Source organism: Oenanthe melanoleuca, chromosome 21, assembly GCF_029582105.1.
Source record: "Oenanthe melanoleuca isolate GR-GAL-2019-014 chromosome 21, OMel1.0, whole genome shotgun sequence".
In the NCBI taxonomy this organism is placed as follows: Eukaryota; Metazoa; Chordata; class Aves; order Passeriformes; family Muscicapidae; genus Oenanthe; species Oenanthe melanoleuca.
This window is the reverse complement of record NC_079354.1, coordinates 7584391-7603871: the sequence shown is the minus strand read 5'-3', so window position 1 is coordinate 7603871 and position 19481 is coordinate 7584391. Positions and strand designations below refer to the sequence as shown.

General features: G+C 42.5%; 1 protein-coding gene and 1 long non-coding RNA gene across 2 annotated transcripts; one reads left to right on the top strand and one right to left on the bottom strand.

Annotated features, from left to right (window-relative positions):
- Positions 1-1754: 1754 nt before the first annotated feature.
- Positions 1755-8700, bottom strand: TARDBP (TAR DNA binding protein). Its single transcript, XM_056508444.1, has 6 exons — positions 8402-8700; positions 7886-8138; positions 7013-7176; positions 6599-6739; positions 5437-5607; positions 1755-5065 (listed from the first exon to the last, which is right to left on the bottom strand). Exons 2-6 carry the CDS (start codon positions 8121-8123, stop codon positions 4535-4537), a joined length of 1245 nt encoding a protein of 414 aa, XP_056364419.1. The 5' UTR covers positions 8124-8138; positions 8402-8700; the 3' UTR covers positions 1755-4534.
- Positions 8701-8749: 49 nt separating this feature from the next.
- Positions 8750-19106, top strand: LOC130261840 (uncharacterized). Its single transcript, XR_008842033.1, has 4 exons — positions 8750-9832; positions 15688-15829; positions 16817-16909; positions 17495-19106. It is a non-coding gene; the product is annotated as an uncharacterized LOC130261840 (long non-coding RNA).
- Positions 19107-19481: the final 375 nt, after the last annotated feature.

The following is a 19481-nucleotide window of genomic DNA, read 5'->3' as shown; positions in this document are numbered from 1 at the left end:
AATTGCTACCTTTATGTTATGCTGATTTTCAGAATGGCAAGTGTTACAGATGCTGTTTAACAGTGGGGAGTGCTAACAAAACTGAAAATGTTACATCTGCACAGTGTGACTGTAGTTTCTGTTATCAACCATAGATTTGTTATATCATTTACTATTCAACATGCCTTAGTCATGCCTGAGCCTCCCTACTGCAGGTAATGCCCAGAATTCAGTTCAGTTCTCTGTGAGGAGAGTAAAAAGCCAAATGTTCCTGTATTCGTTGGAGAACAGTTTCATAATTGACTAAATTGTTGCTTTTAAATTGATTGCCATGGTTTCTGACAGGAAGGTTGAACCATGCTACAGCAGTATTTGTGAAGGGAAAAGAATCCCCTCACTGCCGAGTACAGGGTTGTGGATTTTATTTGGTTTTTTAATGCCTGAACTGCTGAATTCATCATTCTGTAAAATTAGTCAAGATCCAAGACTGTTTTGGGAGAAAATTGTACAATGGAATAGCATAATTGCCCCTCTATATTTTAGATTAGAATATCCATATATTCCAATTACCTTAATTTACATTTAGAACAAATGCACTTCCTCCTCCATGCCCAAATTCCTCAGCAATGCTGTCTTTCTTGATTACAGAACTTTTCCAATGGATGCAATACTAATGAAAATTGTATTCTAATTCAAATATTCATTTGCAAGCAATTTTACCATTCCAGGAACTACATATGGAATCATTAACCTAATTTAATCCATATAAGCACAATAATTCAGTATTTAGATCTCAAACCATTAAACAGCTTTCATTGCCACTGTTGCTTTGCACTTTGTGGAGTGAGTTCCTGGAGGAAGGGAAGATGAGCCTGGAGAGCTTCCCTGATAAGTGGTGTTAACTACAGGGAAAGGAGAGTTAGAAGGTGGCTCAGCTATGCATGACAATGCGGTTCTATCAGCTGCTTACCATATAGCTGATCAAAAAACCCCCTCATCTTTGAGGAGTAAATTGGGAATGTTGAAAAAAAACACTATGAAGGTGGCCAGGGAGAAAGAAATCTAACTCATGAAGGTTACAAAAATTATCTTACCCCTTTGATAATGGTATTGGTTACAGCGGAGCAGGAATCTCAATCAGTACTAATCTTACACATACCTGTTTATCAGGAAGATTGACTGCAGATAATGGGGTGGGGAAAAAAATGTCCCAGCAGCTGCTGCAAGTTTCCCTCAGCTATACAAAGCTGCCATCTGCCTTCAGAATGCCTTACTCATTTCTTCATGAAGAGTGTTTTGTTTTCTTTCAAATAGTGCTGTCAATTCTTTTTTGACTGCAGCTTCTGACTCAGCACAGGTCGAGTGAGGGTCTACAGAGCACTGACATCCCCCCACCCACCCCTCAGCTGTGCACTATCAGCTCCTTGCTGTGTGTGGGGGTATTTACCAGCCCTGCTGTCCATGAGTCACAGCAGGTTATGGCGGCACAGCCCATGCCCAACAAGTTCCTCTCTCAGCTGTAAAAATGGTGTTTTCCTGAGCAGTTTTCTGAAGAACAACTCATTCAGAGTTTCAGTCCAAGGACAGTGGACAACAGATTCTTGGAACTTATTAGAAGTGTTAGAAAAAACTTTTTTTTCTATTATATCGACACCATTACAATATACATAAATTTCCTCTTGTATCTCAGACACTTTCCTTAGCATTTCACTTCGTAAAGTAATGTCACTGAAGTATCTCTTTATAAAAAAATGAAGACTCAAAACACTTCAGCGTATATTCAGTGATAGTTTATTTACTTACTTATAAACATTAAAGTATGCAAAGCAGTTAAAAAATGCTAGTGAAACTTGAAATTTCAACATTTTCAGATTTTGTTTGAAGGTGAAGGAAGGCTAAAATTATGAGCAAAGACTACTCAGTGCTGCCAACCATCCTCTTTAAATCTAAACCTCAACAATTTAAACAGAATTCAAACCATGCTAATTACAGTAACTTACCATGAGGTTCCTTGCAGGAGGTCAGTTAGCCTTTGGAGGTCCAAGAATATCATTTTAAAGTGTTACTCAGCAGAAGTAGCTGGTAATAGTGCAAGTGCTAAAATGCAAAATTCACAGATGGGACAGTTTGGAGATTATTCTCATTAAGGTGCAGAAAAAAAATGCAAGCAACTTTTTCAGTGGAATATGAACAAATGTGTGAGATTTCTTTCTCAGCCTGAGTGTTTAGAAACCCCCTTTTAACCAAGCACATTAAGGCACAACTGATTTTTTAATTCTGCAGGTGGAAAACTCAGTCGTGCAGTTTTATCTGGTGTTTAGATGCTCTGCTATTTACAAGCCTCAGTGGGATAGATTAATGAAGATTCATTTGAAACTAACATAGGTTAAAAACTGTGTAAATATCCATATTCAGACTATTCATAGCTACAGCACAGTACTATGGTGTACAGAAAAACAAAGCTTTAGTGGGTTGCAAACCCAAGTACAGAAGACAACTCCTCAAGTTCAAGCACAAGCGGAAATAACTGTCCACTAGTTTCTGCTCTAACACCGTGTACTTTGTTAAGAAGCCGCCTCCTACATGACACCTCTGCACCTGTCATAACTTATTTCAAACTTTATCTGTCTGTGTATATTTATTTTTGTATATTCACCAAGAAAGTCTTTCCTGTGACTAGTTTTAACAGGAGTTAACAGCATTATCCTGGGCTGGAAGTGTGGCAGAAGCCTGTTTCCCATGAGTGGGCTGATCTAAGAACAAGTTAAAAACATGCATCCCCAAAGGAGATACTGTGGACAGAAACCCACTGTGACAGCGACCCCGTCTGCTCCAACCCAGTTCTGATAAGGAACTTCAATTGCTAAAAGAACAAATAACGTTCCTTGGCACAGATGAAATTTGGAGGGAGCTGCTTACCAGTCTACGTGCGGACACCACAAGGTGTGGGACCTGGATTTTAGATCTATGTCACTGCACAGTGCAAGGGTACAGTGGCTTAGAGGTGAGTGTCAGGTATCAATCGATACGTGCTGAGCGGTGGCTCCTTTAGAACCTGCTTATCCTGAAACAAACCGAGTGACTGCAAAAACTTTACAGAAGTTCATCGCAAAAGGGTAAAATTAATTAACTGCTATGAATTCTTTGCATTCAGGGCTGCAAAACAAAGACACATATTACTTAAATCAGTTTTATTTAAGAATTTCCTACAGTGACAAATCTTATAAAAAGCATCCAAACACGAAACTGCAGCAAACAGCATTCTTCTGGATATCTTACAGACAGCGGAACTTCCACCCTGGAGAGGAACACTGAGCTCTAGTGATCTCTGCTAAAAGAGCTACTGCAAAGCACACCACAAGCTCAATGTTCTCATAACAACCCCCCATCATCTTCAAGTCACATTACCACACTTACAGATCATTAACAGAAAAAAACCACACACCATACAGCATTCACAGCAGTTGACATAAGGGAAAAGAAATACAAATATTCCATTTCACGTAACACATTCAACTAATTTATTAACTAGGTAGAGAACCCACTTAAAGTCTTCCACATGTGGATGTCCTTTGAATGCAATAAACACTCGTACATTATCTGCTATCATTGCTCTCCGCACACTCACCAAAGCCACAGGATTGAGAGACATCTCGCAAAGTCAAATAAAATCCCATTAATGCACCACCAGGTCTCTGCATGCGCTCGCTCCTTTATCTCGCACATACCAGACCTCTCATGCCTCGGCACCACCACCAATCCCACACATGGTTTCAAAAGTTCAAACAGCCTTCTGGTTCCATCTCACAGCCTTGCGTTCACAGCGTTGATACGACTCCATGAAATAAAGAGTAGCGGATAAAAATGGAACACCCACCGTCTAAGACGCAGCATGTGCGGTATGGTGAAGTATTCTTGGATGAGAAAGCATGTAGACAGAAGTATTCCTAAGGCAGAATATTTACAGCACTGCTTTCAATGAAGTGCTTCTTCCATACACATTTGAAATGAGATGAACTGCGGAGATTAAATGAAGCCTTCATATCGTACTTTAGTATGGAGGGGAGACAGTGTTAAAAAAAACCAAACACACACAAACAAAAATGACACTGTGTTGTCCAACAGGGCGCTTGGAGAGTCTTATGGTGGGATCAAATTAAAAATGAGAGGGAGAGAATGCTGTTCCTGACCAATGGTTCCATTTTGAACATGCAAAGAATTCAGCTAGCCGGGAAACATGAGATAAAGTATTAAAGGAGAAACCTTTCCTATCGACTGTAGTGTTAGTTCACCTATCAGGCAAACAGCAGTCCACTTCCAAACATTCAGAATTCCAACTAGATACGTAACAAAACTTAGAAAAGTAATTTTACCTTTCTTTTCTCTTTTTTTTTTTTTAGAAAAGAAAAATGTCAAAAATACTGCTGAATATACTGCACACTGAACAAATTCATTTGGAAAATTTCAGTATATACGTAATAATTTACAGTATACTTACCAATAGTTAGAAAAATTTCATTTCCCACCATACAGTCAGTATCAGAGCCCACAGCGTCTACATTCCCCAGCCTGAAGATTTGGAATCCATGCTTGAACCAAAGCCTCCGTTAAACCCACTGCTGGAGCTTGCGTTCGAGGCTGAGCCCCAGCCTATTGCTGAGCCTGAGCCAGACCCTCCATACGAGCTGTTGCCTGAACTAAAACCCTGGTTCTGCTCCCGCTGCATGTTGCCCTGAGGCTGGTTGTTTCCCGAGGGCCCTGACTGGTTCTGCTGGCTGGCCAGCATGCCCATCATCCCCCAGCTGCTCTGCAGGGCTGCCTGTGCTGCTGCCATCATGGCAGGGTTGATGCTAAAGGCCCCAAAGTTCATACCCCCACCCATGTTGCTGCCCTGGTTGTTGCCCAGTCCTCCCCCACCTCCTCTGTTGTTACCAAACCCCCCCTGATTCCCAAAGCCTCCTGGGTTACCACCAAATCTTCCACCTCTCTCTAACTGTCTACTGCTATTGTGCTTAGGTTCAGCATTGGATATATGTACGCTGGTTCCTTTAATGATCAAGTCCTCTCCACAAAGAGACTGGGCAACCTATAAGAAATAGGGAATTGATTAAACGTATATTAGATGTTTTTTCAAAAATGTTAGTAGTACAAGACACAAAACATCCCCTACAATTCTGAGCAGATATTTATCCTGCAAAGAAAGCATATGCGTGTACTGAATTCAATTTGAAGTGATTTAGCTTTGCATTCATCACTAACTACCTGTAGTGTAAAATCCTCTCTGCATAGCTGCATCTAAAACTGTAGTCTCAGTCCATTCAATAAATCAGATCAAACTGATACCACTGTAATTCTCAAGACAGTGGACACGTAAGCATTTCATGTATAGTTTCAGAAATGATACTTCATCATGCTACTAAAATGTAATCTCTGAAGTTAAAATACTTTAAGACTTACCTGATCATCTGCAAATGTAACAAAAGCAAAAGCTCGGAAGGGTTTAGGAATGAAGACATCTACCACTTCTCCATACTGGGCAAAGAACTGTCGGAGTTCATCTGCTGTCATGTCCTCAGTGCAGCGTCCAACAAACACCTTCCTGCTGCGCAAAGGCTCATCAGGACTTTGCTGGAGAGAATTGAAGGCAAAAACTATCACAACTGGAGTCCTTGAGAACTTAGTTACAGTATGGTAAATGACACTTAATCTAGCCTGTTCTGAGAGCTGCTGATGAAACAAAGTTTGAAATTGTAAATTTAAGACTTAAATAAATTTTAAAAATTCTATTCCAAGAATACGGCTGCACCTTGTTGCAGTGCAAGCTACGCTTGTGCTGTGGTTGCCGTGGAAACCCGGCTTGGTTCCATGGGTTGGCCCAAGTGGCCACTCATCCAATGAGGCTCTACCGAGGCTGCAGACACACAATTGGTCAAAGCAGCTGGGTGGCACAAGACCTTGACCAATGACATGGTCAGGCGCGTGAATTCCGAGCCCCCTATAAAAGATAGCCTCCAGGAATTGAGCAACACTGCTGTCCACAAGAAGCCAGGGAGTGTGTGTGTCTGCGTGCAGACTCTCCCTTACCGCGGCAGCAAGCACCACGAGGTAACGAGCACCATTACAGCACCTCAGTACAGTTGGGGGGCAAGAGTCACAAGACAATGAGCAGGGGAGCAACACACAGGGATGGTGACAAGGCCATTGCCGAACACTTTTTTGTAATAATTGCATATAGAGACAAGAATAGAAGCTGTAGGTTCAGTTTGGAACTCAAAGACTTGTTCTGTTCTTCCCTGAATTAGTTATTCCATCTGCTTTATTCTGCACTTATTCATGCAACAGACAAGTTAGGCAGGTACTGCTGGACATCAAACACCGTTTTCTATGTATGCTTAATTCCCTCACATAATGAGCTATTTTCCCAACATTTCAATTTCTTCTAGCTCACTCACCTCCTCCCCGTTTTCCTTCATTGCTCTCACTTGTTCTGTTCATTCACAGTAAAGCCACATCCAAGAGTGGATAGTTAATCTGTGCAGCTGCTCTCCCCTAACAGCTGACAAAGAGGTGCACTCAGAGTGTTTGGCACAAATAAAACCAGCAGTAAATCCCAAAGTACCTTAGAGTTGGGAAGTTTACAGTCACACCATCTTCCATCGATCATGTGCCGCTGAGACATTACTTTCACTTGGGTTTCGTAATCCGTGAACCGAACAAACCCAAAACCTTTTGAGTGGCCTGTTTTAATATCTTTCTTAACCTAGGTGGAAAAAAAAAAACCAAAACAGAAGTAACCACTAATATGAAGCATGTTCATCCATCTTATAACCATTCTTATCACAGCAACCTCTAATTCCTTAACATCTTCTCCCAAAATTAACAGGCTCATGGAAAAAAAGAAAGACACCCTTAGTAAGAGACACAGCTTCTGATCTTGTCCAAGTTTATAAAGCTCCTTTGTTTCTGCTTGTTTTCTCAGGAGCCTGGTATCGACCCAATGTTCCTCCTTACTTAAGCTGCAAATGGATTTTACCTGCACCATCAGAACTTCTCCAAAGGTACTGAAATATTCCTTTAAGTCTTGTTCGGTGGTTTTCCAGGGAAGACCCAACACTATTAAATCTGAAGTCTTCTGTACTGCTCGTTTCACTTTCACTGCTGATGATGCATCGGTTTCATCCATTTTTCTCTTATTATCTGAATATAAAAAAGTACATTTAGACATCCTCAGCTCTGGAAATTGACCCACTGACTATGAACTGCATGGTGTTAAATTATAACCCATGATGAGAAAGAATACAGACTGCAACAAACATACATCAGGTGTTGACAGCTAAATGGAACAAGTATCTGACTGCCCTGAACCAAAGCCAGTCCACAATCAAGTCCTCCTCCAAAATGAGATTTGACCCACTTAGTTCTGCATTAGTTTATTTAAGTACTATCCAGCAACATTCACAGTCCTATAAGGTGGAGAAAACATCAATTTTTAACAAGACTAGTTCACTAGCAATTTACTTCCTTCCCCTCTAATTTTTGGGGGGTTGAGCAGAGTGGTCAAGTTTCTCCCTTCTTGAGCGTTTCTTTCCTCTGACCAAACCATGCCTTGAGGAAAAGTGTCGGTGAGTACAGAGATTACAGTATGCTACAATCTTTGAAGGCCTATGCCAGGCTATCCTTCAAGGATAGTGCAAGACTTTGTCACTAAGGTACTCGTTCAAGTAGAGTGTTAAAAAATTAAAATCTCAATGGGGTCAAACCTACTCGGCAGGACAGACACCTGAATAAATCAGTGATCTCTGTGAATGAGAGTTAAAGAGTAACAGTGTTCCCATGTTAGATCAGCAGTGACTGCGACCTTAAAGAAAGCAGCCTTGTACAGAGAACCGAAGCCATGAGGACAAACCTTTGGGATAATTCACGACGTAGACGAGGTTGCCCCAACCGGCCTCGGGGGCGTGCAGGATGCCCTCGACCAGCCGGACTCCCCGCATGCACTGCGACACCGGGTTCCTGTAGCGTAGTCCGCACGCCCCGGGGAACTGCGCTGTCACCGTGGACAACAGCACGGTGCCGTCGTCCTCCGACGGGATTTCGATGGGCTCATCGTTCTCGTCCTCTGTCACCCGAATATACTCCGACATCTTCGCTGGAAGTTACTGAAGTACAAAAGGGACAGAGCACGCGTGAGCGATCACCCTATCCCCCCTGACTTGACTTTCATCTTCTTCGCCCAGAGGCACGAGTCTCTCTGTATTTATTACACAACAGCGGGCACCGAAATGCGACATTCATTAACGTCGCAGCCTCCCCTCGCCCCCTGCCGGGTCCGCCCGAGCCCGCCACCTCCGGATGCGGCGCCACCCGCCCCAGCACCGCAGGCAGCCGCGTCGGACCTCACACAGCCCCGCGCCCCGCTCACCGGCCAGGGAAGAGAGCCACGTCCCGACAACCCCTCAACACCCCCAGCACCGCACTCTACCCGCCGCCGCACAAAATGGCGGCCGTGGCCCCTCAGAGGCCGGGCAGGGCCGTGGGCCGAACCATTCCAGGCGGACGAGGGGGGCGAACTGCGGCTAGGCGGTCGGAACGAGGGAGAGAGTGGAACCCCAGACGTGCTCTAGCGCGCGCCGCCCGCTCTCAGCCGGAGCTCGGCCGGCATTATCGGAACCCGCGGCGGCGACGGCAGCTCTCCGAGCCTCACTCCCCCAGGCGCGGGGCCAGTGGTGCGGTCCTGCCCGCCCCTGCGCGAGCGCGGGAGCTGCCGGGAGCCGGCGCCGTCCGTGGCCTATCGGTGAGAGCGGTGAGCTCAGAGCTACGACTTCGGAATGGGCATTGGCCCCCGGGCCGACCCTGAGTAGCTTGACCGGAGCAGTCGCTAGCAAAAGCTCGGCGACGGTCGTCTCCGCTACCAGAAAGAACGAGCGCACCTCATTTAAAAAAAAAACACCAAAACACCAAAACCCAAACTTGGTCACCTGGCGTGTTCAGCATGGAGAAGAATGAGGGCAAGCCTCATCGCAGGCTACAGCTTCCTCGGGAGGGGCAGCGGAGGGGTAGCTCCGATCACTGTTCTCTGCGACGGGTGACAGGACCCGAGGGAGCGGCTGCAGGTGTGTCAGGGGACATTTAGGCAAATATATCAGGATAAGATGCTTCCCCCAAAGGATGGTGGGGCACTAAACAGGCTCCCAGGGTAGTGGTCACGGTGTCAAGGCTGGCAGAGCTCAAGGTGTGTTCAGACAAGGCTCTCAAGGACAGGGTGTGCTCTGCAGGAGTTGGACTGGATGATACCATGGGTCCTTTCCCACTCAGAAGATTCTGTGGTTTCTAGAATTAAAAACAACAAAAAACCCCCAACCAAATAAAGCAAGAAAAAAACCCCAACAAACAAAACCCCCTCCAATAACTTAAGGGTGAAACCAAACTAATCACAGTCCCCACAGACTCTTCTAACAAGGCTTAAGTAATGGAAGCAATGTTTCCAGGGGAGATGAGGGGTTCTCCACCCCTGGGAAAAATCGTTTGAATCATCTGAATATCAGCGAATCATCTGAAATATACCCAGGGCTCTTCCAGTTGTACAGGAGGAGACTCACATGCACTTGAAGATCCCTTTTTCACTGATCTGGACAGAAGAGGATGGAAACATTAGAGATGCAATCATTTGTTATCAGCATTACTCTGGCAGTGCTGGTATTGAATGTTATTTGTAAGTCGGAAAAGGACACAAACCCTGTCTCCTGCACAAGTGTGTGAGCAATACTGGCTAAGGCATCTTGGCACGTGAGCAACATCATTCTGCACTGGACAGGAAGAATTGATCCAGCATGCCTCTGCAGATCTTACGCAGGTATTCCCTGAGGACCTTGGGAAGAACTAGATCAACCAGGCTGACTAACACAGAATTTCACGATCACTCATTTCTGTATCTCATACTTGTCTAGTCTGACACTGTCCCCAGCAACTGGTTCATTGCTCAGAATTAATATCTTCATTAATTCCCCAAGATGTTTGGGGCTTTTTTGTGCCTCTCCCCATTTATTTCGCTGCTCACTGAGCTTGTACAAAACAGTCTTGCAGGATTGCTAGAAGTTTAAAAAAAGCTAGTAATTCTAGCCCTGTCCTTTAATACCCGGTGTTTGCTATAACATGGCTTAATCTTCTCTAAACCAAATTTTCCCTAACTTAATTGATAGACTTAATGGTTATATCTCATTATACAGTATTACAAGCTTCTGGACTTCAAAGCCGTTATGGCTAAGGAAAACACAGTATTTTCCACCTGGTCTACTCTCTTTTATAATGTTAACCATCTGATTTCAGTAGCATCACCCTCTTCTTTTTTTTTTTTTAATTTTTATTTTTTTTTAATTTGCAGTGATAATACTAAAAAGCTACACATTAAGAACTATGCATTAATAACTGTTCTGTGGTTTTAATCTCTTATTTTCCATTTGGATAATTGCCATTCCACATTTCCCACTTATTTTATTCTGGTGCTTTACTAATGGGCTTGTGTGGTCTGTCAGTCACATTAGCCAGGAATCACACCAGAGACATCTGTAATGCAATCAGTATTTATTACAAGATCTGTATGAACAGGGAGCCATACAGGGTTGGCATTAGCAGAGCTGTGAAGTCCTGCCTGCCATCATCATAGCAAAAGTACACAGAAAAAAGCGCACTGCAGAGCTTTCTATAACCAGCTCAGCAGCTTGACCTGTGGACTGTACCATACTATTATAAGGAAAATAATTTTACCACCTTTTTCTCCCCTCATCTGCTCCTTTGTGGCACTCATCCAATCTGTGTATTCTTTCTAGCTTGACCTTCTTTGCACTGGTCTCCCAAAAAAAAACCCAAAAAAACCAACCAAACAAAAAAACCCCCACCAAACAACAACTCAAAAAAACCCCCAAAAGTCCATAAAAATAAAGAGCTATTAGTAAGGACAGAAGACTCTACTGCTAGAAAAGGTTATCCAGAACTTTGCAGTAATGGTTTCTTGTGGCTTCTGCTGAGAGTATTTAAGACTCCCACTTTTTCTTCAAGTGCAAAAATTGGCTTCCAGCACCACTGAAGCTCAGCGCACCTATGCCAGTGTGACTTGAGACTCAGTCTTACAATTTAATTACCATTTTTCAACAGAGTTCTGAGAGGAGCTGACTAGACACAGGCTAACAAGAGAAAACAATGCTCCTACATTTTCTAGTGATCCACAATATACATCCCAAAGCCAGTTCTGGTGTTGCCAAGTCAGCATGGAGACAGCCAGTGTCGTTTGAACCTGCTGTGAGGACAGAGTAGTAATTGCAGTATGTCAGCATTACATGCTGCACCATTTCCACTCAGAGTTTAGCAACAGCCCTGTTGAAGAGGTTGTGGTGCTGAGCCAGAGCAACCTCCATCTCACACAGCATCTGGTGGTAATTTCGCTAATGAGCAGAGTAAGCATCAGCCTTGGACTAGATTTTATGCAGGGAAAAGCTTGACAAGAGAAGGGAGAGCTCTGTCCTGGCTGTAAAACAGGGAGGGAAAAAGGACAATTAGCCACAAGAGATTTCTGCCTCAAAAACTTCTTCCTCAGTTTTGGCAACAAACAAGCTTAGAATTAAGCAAATGTCACTATTCCTTTTCTATGTGAATCAGGATTGTTGCAGCACTTTCATTCTGTTATTTTATATTATGATTAGGTTTAAGTTAAGCAATTAACAGTAGCATTGCTCCTGAAGTAAGTACACCAGTGGGCATACCACTAGTTAATTCACCAGTTCCCTCACACTGGCAATTCCAAGGGCCCATGGGTGCAGACAAATACAATATGTGGTACTAGCGTTCATGTATATTGACTTAAGTGTGCCCACAGGCACAAAACAAAATGCAATACAATAACTATTTGCTGCTCTAGGTTAAGTGTGCTCGTGGGTACAAGCAAACTCAGTGTAATGATCAACTGTTCACCCTCCCAAAAGCACTTGGGATGAAAAACATCGTCTATGGGCACTGAAATATAAGCTCCTGATACAAAAACACCATGCAACTGTGGCTACTGAAAACCATGAAGTGCCTGGGCCTGTTCCTAATCATAGAGCAGTAAAAGACAGGAGAATTTAGTGAATCATAGTGTATCATGCAGTCAGATTGTAGACAGCCTCATTTTGTCATTAGTTAATAAATCCATCAGTGGAAGTCTTTTCCCCCACAACATCAAGTTTCTCAGAATAATGCGGGAATATAAGGAGGATGAACAGTTTCTCCATAAATATCTACCATAATTAGAGCTTTCCATTCACAAGCAAGTTGTCAACATAAGAATTTACTCATGCCTCGCAGTCTAAAACAACTACTAAAGAAAAGTTTCCCTGAAACAAAATAAGTAGCTTTCATCCACTAAAGTTCCCAGAAAGATCACGTAGTCCATGCTACTCACACTCCTCCTAATTCCCTCAGTTTAAACAACACTTAAGTCTTCATTATAGTACCTGAAATATTTTAGGTAATTTTACCATGATCCTATGAAATGATGATTCCAATTATCTCATTTCTAATCATCTAATCCATCTGAAGTACTTTAGTCCTGTTTCATAAAGAGGAAGAGTTTCTGCATTCCTTTTAGTTAATATCCTTATTTACTTAACTCTTCCAGACTGATTAGAACAAGTGATATATTTTTTAATCTCTTAGCAAACACAATGAAAATCGGATTTTTTTTAATAGATTTAGCTCTTCTACAGTTCCAGAAGGGCTCAGTGGGCTCAGTCTGGGTCCTTTCAGCCCTAGTAGCTATTGGGTGAGGCTGGTTGAAGTCCATGTCACTGGAATTCTGGGGCTCACCAGCCAGGTGTGGTGGTGTCCTGGCTGCTACTTTAACAAACTCAGCCCCAGCAAACAAAAGGACTGGCCTGGCTGAGAGGTCTGATAGGAACTAAGAATCTTCTGTAGTTACTGGAAACCCAAATGGTGACCAAAAAAAGCCCCTCCAAGCTCCAAAGCCGCTGCTGGCATTGACCTGCTGGCTCCTACCTTTCCAAGTTATGAAGAGTCAGGATTATCTGCCATCTCCACCCTCTTGTTTGAGTGGTACCTGCAGGAACCGTCAAATGTTTGCATCTTGCACAGGGAATGCAAAATTCACTTTGCTCTGTTTTGCTTGGCAGAGTTAGATCAAACCATCTTCAAGTCATCTCCCTTGCCTTTCTAGAGCATCCAATAGCAGAGCCTGGGAAGAATTTCTCCTTGTGATTCCTGGAGGTATCCAGTCAGTTCCCAGAGCTCAGTTCCCAGTGCTGATGTGCCAGGGATCTTCCAAAGGAATTTGATGCCTTGTACAGTGTGCTGGAGCTGGGATTCAGGGACTCTTTTTGCCTAGATTCTATAGTAGCTCCTAGCAGGGAAGACCAATTTTCATCAGCATAGGTTGGCATAAACCGAAGGATAAATCCCACAGACTGGGAACTGGCCCATAAAATTGCATGTGTTGGTATGTGACAGGTTCTAAATATTCAATACAAACATTGAAATTTACACAGGGTGTTGGAAATAGACTCCTTCAAAAGCCATAGGTGGCTTGTGTAAAGTGTAGCAACTATTCTGTAACACCTGGAATAGTGTGAAGGATAGCTTTGTCAGGATCTGTTCACAAGCTGTTTTGTCTAGTTTTCTTTCTATGTTTTTTTATGTTTTTCTGCTTTTTCTCTCAAGGACAGGGCAGACAGTCAGAGTATTTTCTTGCTGATTTTGAATGATGCACATTGAGGCAAGAGCTGAAGGATAAAACAAAGACTGTTTTTAAAATAGTTAGGCTTTACTGCCTGGTGATATTTTTTTCGAAATAGATTTACTGAAGATTTATGTAAAATCTATCTTTTGTCTACTTAAAATATGTCAAATGGATGTACAGGTCAAATTTTAATGCATATGGGTTTCAATTATTTTAAATCATTTGCAGTATAAATGATTTATGATAACATCAGACCTTTGTTCTTTGGCTGTCCACCATAAATTGAGGCCTACCCAAATATCCAGCCTTTGCTGTATCTCTGCATTTACTGCCCCAGTATCTATAATCTCAGTTCTGTGACTCTTCATGTAAATGACTTTGAGCAAGGAAAGGAAGGGAACACATAATTTGCCTTAATACAGGTAATTTTGAAAGAGAAGCAAGACCTTTACATGAGAAATAGTTAGACATAGACAGAAGAATAGACATCCACAGAAAGGGGAGAACTAATGCTTGTAGAAGTGAAAGTCATCCTTTATGAGGGTGGCGAGAGCTACCCATCAACCAAATGTGACCAAATGGACTTTTTGTGTAGTTGAAACTGCCAAAGGTGATGGACTTCTGTCTTTCTCTTTCTGAATGTTTTCATGTCTTCTTTTTGCCCTTAAATTTATAATGCAATTAATTAATCTTGTTCTTGCCAGTAATGTTGTAGTAACTTCTTGGAAAACGGAGGTATTAGGATAAGCCGGGTTCCCCAAGGTCATTCTGCATGCCCTTAATGAAAAACATTAGTGACACCTGATATGCAGAATTGTGCTGTTATCACAAATTTGCTCCTAACAACCATAAAAATTTTGAAATGTTCTGACTTTTGAAAGATTGAAAGACCTTGTGAAAACTTCATTCATTATCATGTTTGCAAGTTTTCCTATGGCAGTTAATGCATACAGACCTTTGGATCCATCACAACCTAGATGTGAACCCTTCCCAGCTCAGTAGTTACTGAGAATTGCTGCCACCAAACAGCTTTTCTGTGGCTACACTACAAGAATTATACCCTGAACTCAACCCAGTTTCTCCTCTGTGGATGTCATCTCAAAACCTATGACATCAAGACTCTGCCAACACCTCTAATTTCTACTCATGAAACTGAAAGACACTTCCATCTGAAACAGACATGGTATTTTTGCAAACTTCCCACAGCACTTAGCCTTGACACACCCCCTTCCTGCTCTGTCAAAGGGTAGATTTCTGTTTTCACAGTTTCATGCATTATTGCTCATGCATGTAGTTTTAACTATTCCTCTGAAATTTGACCTGCCTGAAGAGTTGTGGCCATTCTGAGCCATGTCATAAATTACAGCAGCATCCTAAGGGGAATCCTACTGCTGACATTCAGGCTGTCTGTGCAGTCCTCTAGGTGTAGGAGTGTCTGATAAGGCCCATTTATCTCTCTTTGCTGTCTTCCCTGCAGTGTTCATCCTTAACCAAAAACAAGCACTGCCAGCAATCTTAACTCCGAAGTCAGAGTGAGGTCAGATGTTGTGGTGGGCCTGCATATGTTTTCCTGCATTTGAGTTTCCAGTGGCTTTACCACAATGAGATCCAGTGAGAAAATCTCAGCGTTGTCCTGATTTATGTGCAAGAGTGCAGAGGAGAGCAAAAGCTTTTAGTATCTTGGGAAGTTGTTAGGGATTAAGGCCAAGGAAAGGACAGTCATGTCGATTACATCCTAAAAAAAGAAAATTCAAGTGAAAGTCCTGGCTCCTGGACTGTTTCTGGGCTGGAAAATGTTCACAGTTTCCTTGGCAGATTGCACTGAAAGCTAATGAACCCATTTAGATCCCCTCCCATACACCTTGGCATCAGTTTGACCATTCTGCGGGAGGCCTGGTGGGAGTCTGATAATTCAGCCTTTTTTTTCTGAAATGAAATTAGGCAATGCATTCAGTATTTTATGATCTCTGATGCTCTCTTGTCAGGAATCTCCACTGAACTCAGCGCTTCATTCCAGATGTGGCCGAGGAATGGAAACCTAATGCAAAGTGCAAGGCTGACACCTGGAGGGGCTGCAAGAGGCAGACAGGGAGCCCGGAGCAGCCACAGATCCTTCAACACAGCTGGGTGGGGAAAGCTCAGAGGGGGTGGCAGATCCCAGGATTTAAAAGTGTGCTTTTCTAGTGAAGGCATGCTTTCAATATGTTTCTATCTCCCCTTTTCCTACAATAAAGAAAAATACAGATTTCTATTTCAGATTTTCCATACCTGTTTTTAAGAGTAGAGATGAAACACAGGAGGTGTGACTGTGTCACTTAATTATTCACTTCTTCCATGCTCACAAATATTTGGAACAAATCTTATCTTGGTCAATAAGCTGCTACAAAATAATGCAAGGTTATTTTTTCAGTTGGTTGGTCTAATATATTTGAATTGCTGCATGTCAGACTTCCCACTGCTTTGCCATTTGTTTAACGCTATATTGAGTTTCTGAAACATAGGCTTGCAGAGCAATTCCTGCTGTCAAAGCTGCAGCTGAAAGATTTGGCATTAGCTAGAGCTTTTTCTTTTCAGGTCTGGTTCTACCAGTACCCATGGTAAGGTTCTTCCTGAAGGTGGTCCTAATCAAGGAAAGCAAGTCAGCTTGTGGGACAAAGTCTTCGTGCTTTTCAAAGTTTGCTTTCCAGCCTGGCAGTCACTCTTTCATAACACTTTTCAAATATTTTCAGTAATCTCTCCTTGCTGCCAGGAATTGTCTCAATATTAGTGAATGCTTGTTTCGCTTGATCTAGTTTTAGAATATGTTAATAACTCAGTTATTTACTGTTTTGGCATTATCGTACATTTAGTAGCTCACAGACCCAAAGATTAGATGTCCATTATGTATCCTTAATTCTCTTTGTCATTTCCAGTGTGGTTCCAATCATAAAATTTGCCCATCAGTGAGTAGTTGATTATGGAAATGGGAAAAATAAACCAACAAAAAACAACAACCAACAGTTATTTTCAGAACTCTTTTATACAGTTCTATTATCCCACCTACAGTATAGCTCCCTGAGTCTCCACGTCTTCTCCGTTGTACCTTGATACTGACTGCGTTTCTCTCCCTTCTAGCCTTCTGACTCCCAGAATATCACTGATGCTCAGCTCATCCTGATGAACATACTAAACCACTGCAAACATTCTCCACCCAGACGAGCCTAAAGGGTGAGCCATGAAAAGCACTTGCTCTATTCTGCGGAGGAGAAGAGAAGCACATTGAAAGCTTCAGAAGCAGCACAGGGCATGGGGTGTGTTGAGGATGCTCTGCTTTTCAGCAGATTCTTGGAGGTCTAGTGCCATCTCTGTGGCATCCTGTTTCTTCAGTGCTTCTTATTAACTGTGCCATGACTAACAAGGCAGTAACAGCTTTGTCTCCTCCCCATCCAGACAATATTGTCAGTGCTGGGTTGTCAGTTATGCTGAATTACAGTGGATGATTTGTGATTACTCAGCGATGTGAACAAATACTGATTCAAGATCAAGGGTGAACCCTGGCCACTAAACTTGTTTCACTTGTGACTCCTTCCAGACTTAAAACCTGCCTCTTCCTGACATTTTATTAACCCAATTTGTCACCCTCCTAACCCTATTATCCAACTGAAATAATGTACGGATAGCTTCCATGCAAATTCTAAGTAGAGCCAGGTGCCACAGCTAGATTTTAGAGGGAGTTAGAGTTGTGAGACACTTGCTTTTAAAATAACTTCTATCCTACAGGCTTCCAAACTCAGTGACATTCTCTCTGTTTAGATATTTTCTGGACTCTCGTTCCTGCAAAGCGGCTTGGCACCAGTATGGGGAAGTGTCCACGTTCATACCTTCAGACCTGTTTGTGCTCCCAAAGAGATTAGCAAAGGTAAATTTAAGCACATATTTAAAATTAAGGACATTCTCTTGCTTTGGAGTTGGAATCTCTACCCCTTCCTAAGTGACTCCCTCTGAATCTCTGCGTTTTTCCAAAAAGAAGGTGTTCAAGTTAAGAATAACTTGCTGCCTTCTAGAGAATTTGTCTTTTCCAGCTTGAAGAGAGAAATCCAGGAAGCATCAATAAATCCACTTTGACAGTGCAGTAAAGAGCTGCAAAAGGAGTAACCTGTCATGGTAATATGACTTAATTTCTCAGAGAAAGATCGTTTCTTTATAAATGAAATGAAAATGCCTGCAAAGTGAAATAGGAGGAAATGTCACACTTGATTGTCTCTCAGTAGGACAGAAATTAAATAAAAAGAAGGCAAGGTAAGCGACAGGGTTTAATGTTTAACGAGGGAAGTAATAACATAAACTGAGAATATTAACATCCACTGAAAATCTATGCACAGCAATCCAAGTATGTCAAAGGGGTGTTTTCCCACAGAAATGTTCATTTAATGTGCAAATAACATAAACTGAGAATAATAACATCCACTGAAAATCTATGCACAGCAACCCGAGTATGTCAAAGGGGTGTGTTGCCACAGAAACGTTCGTTTAATGTACACATTTTCCCGTGAACAAAAGGCGGATTCTGTGCTGGGAGCGCAGGATCGGTGGAGATGCTGTGATCGGACATGCGGGGGCAGCCTTACCTGCAGCTCAGCACAGCCTTGCAGCACCGGGGCCAGGCCCTGCAGCCAGCTCGCTTTGGCCTCCTGGGTTCCCATGGCAAGCTCTGGAGCTTCGCCCCTTTCGAAACAAGAGACCCATGCAGGCTTTCCAGATTTCCTTATTCAAAGGGTGAGCACTGTACCTTTAAATAAACACAGAGATCTCAGTCCAAATGGGAGCTGAAGCCTGGGCTATCCTCGATTATGAAACCTCCCTTTCAGAGCTCACAGGCTCGGGGGCTGCAGCTACACTCCAAGGTTAATAATCAGGTTTTAATATTCACTTAGGGGGCTGTAAAAAAAGAATGAAAATTTCCTAATTTGAAAATGGACTTGATTGGCAGCTTTATTATCTCTATAAGATGCATGGCATTCCAACACAATCAAGTAATTTTTAAAAATAATCTCACTGCTTAAGTCGTACATGCTGCTAATTGCATTTTAATAAGTCTCTTTAAAATCTTTCCGTATTTTTAATATCCTAATATTAGATAAGTGATTGCTGGGGACACTGGAGGGCACTGAGGTTTATAGAAAGAGGAGCACCATAATGAAGCTTTATTGGGATGGCACCACCAAACAATTGCTGTGATAGCAACACTCTCAAGCTTGGAGAAATGCCAGCCATTCCCCTCTTAGAACTGACTCAGGCACAGGCATCCCTGGCTTAGGACTGACAGAGAAAATGGATGCTTTCTGGATCCTAAAATGGCCTCTTTCCATCTTGGAAATGACTGTGAAACTGTCCATTATGGATTTGGAAAGGATTTGGGAACTGTTTTTTCTCCATTGAACAATGACTTTTTTTTTTTTTTTTTTTTTTTTTTGGTTGTTGTTGTTGTTGTTGTTGTTGTTGTGTCAAGGTTAGACAGAAGGAACATTTTTTTTTCAGCTCTGTATAGTAGCAGACAATGGGAAAGGCTTCCATGGAATTAGAAACTAAGGCTGTAAGTAGAAGAGATGAGTCCATCTCAAAGATGAAACCCAGTTGGGAGAGCATTTGGGAAAAATGTAGCATGGTATGGAGTTATTGGGTGTCTGTATCTCCTATATGCAACAGGGAGCATTATCTAAGAACACCAATCCAAACTTAATCACCCTAAAATTAAAAAACAAATGAATAAAATAAACAGGCAAAGAAGTCAAACAACAGG

Excerpts from the sequence above, each read along its gene's own strand:
- TARDBP (XM_056508444.1), bottom strand. The coding sequence starts at position 8,123 with ATGTCGGAGTATATTCGGGTGACAGAGGACGAGAACGATGAGCCCATC. Across the intron at positions 6,740-7,012 it reads GAGAAGTTCTGATGGTGCAG|GTTAAGAAAGATATTAAAAC; the intron begins GTAAAATCCATT and ends TTTTCCACCTAG. Across the intron at positions 5,608-6,598 it reads GTAAACTTCCCAACTCTAAG|CAAAGTCCTGATGAGCCTTT; the intron begins GTACTTTGGGAT and ends AATTCTCTCCAG.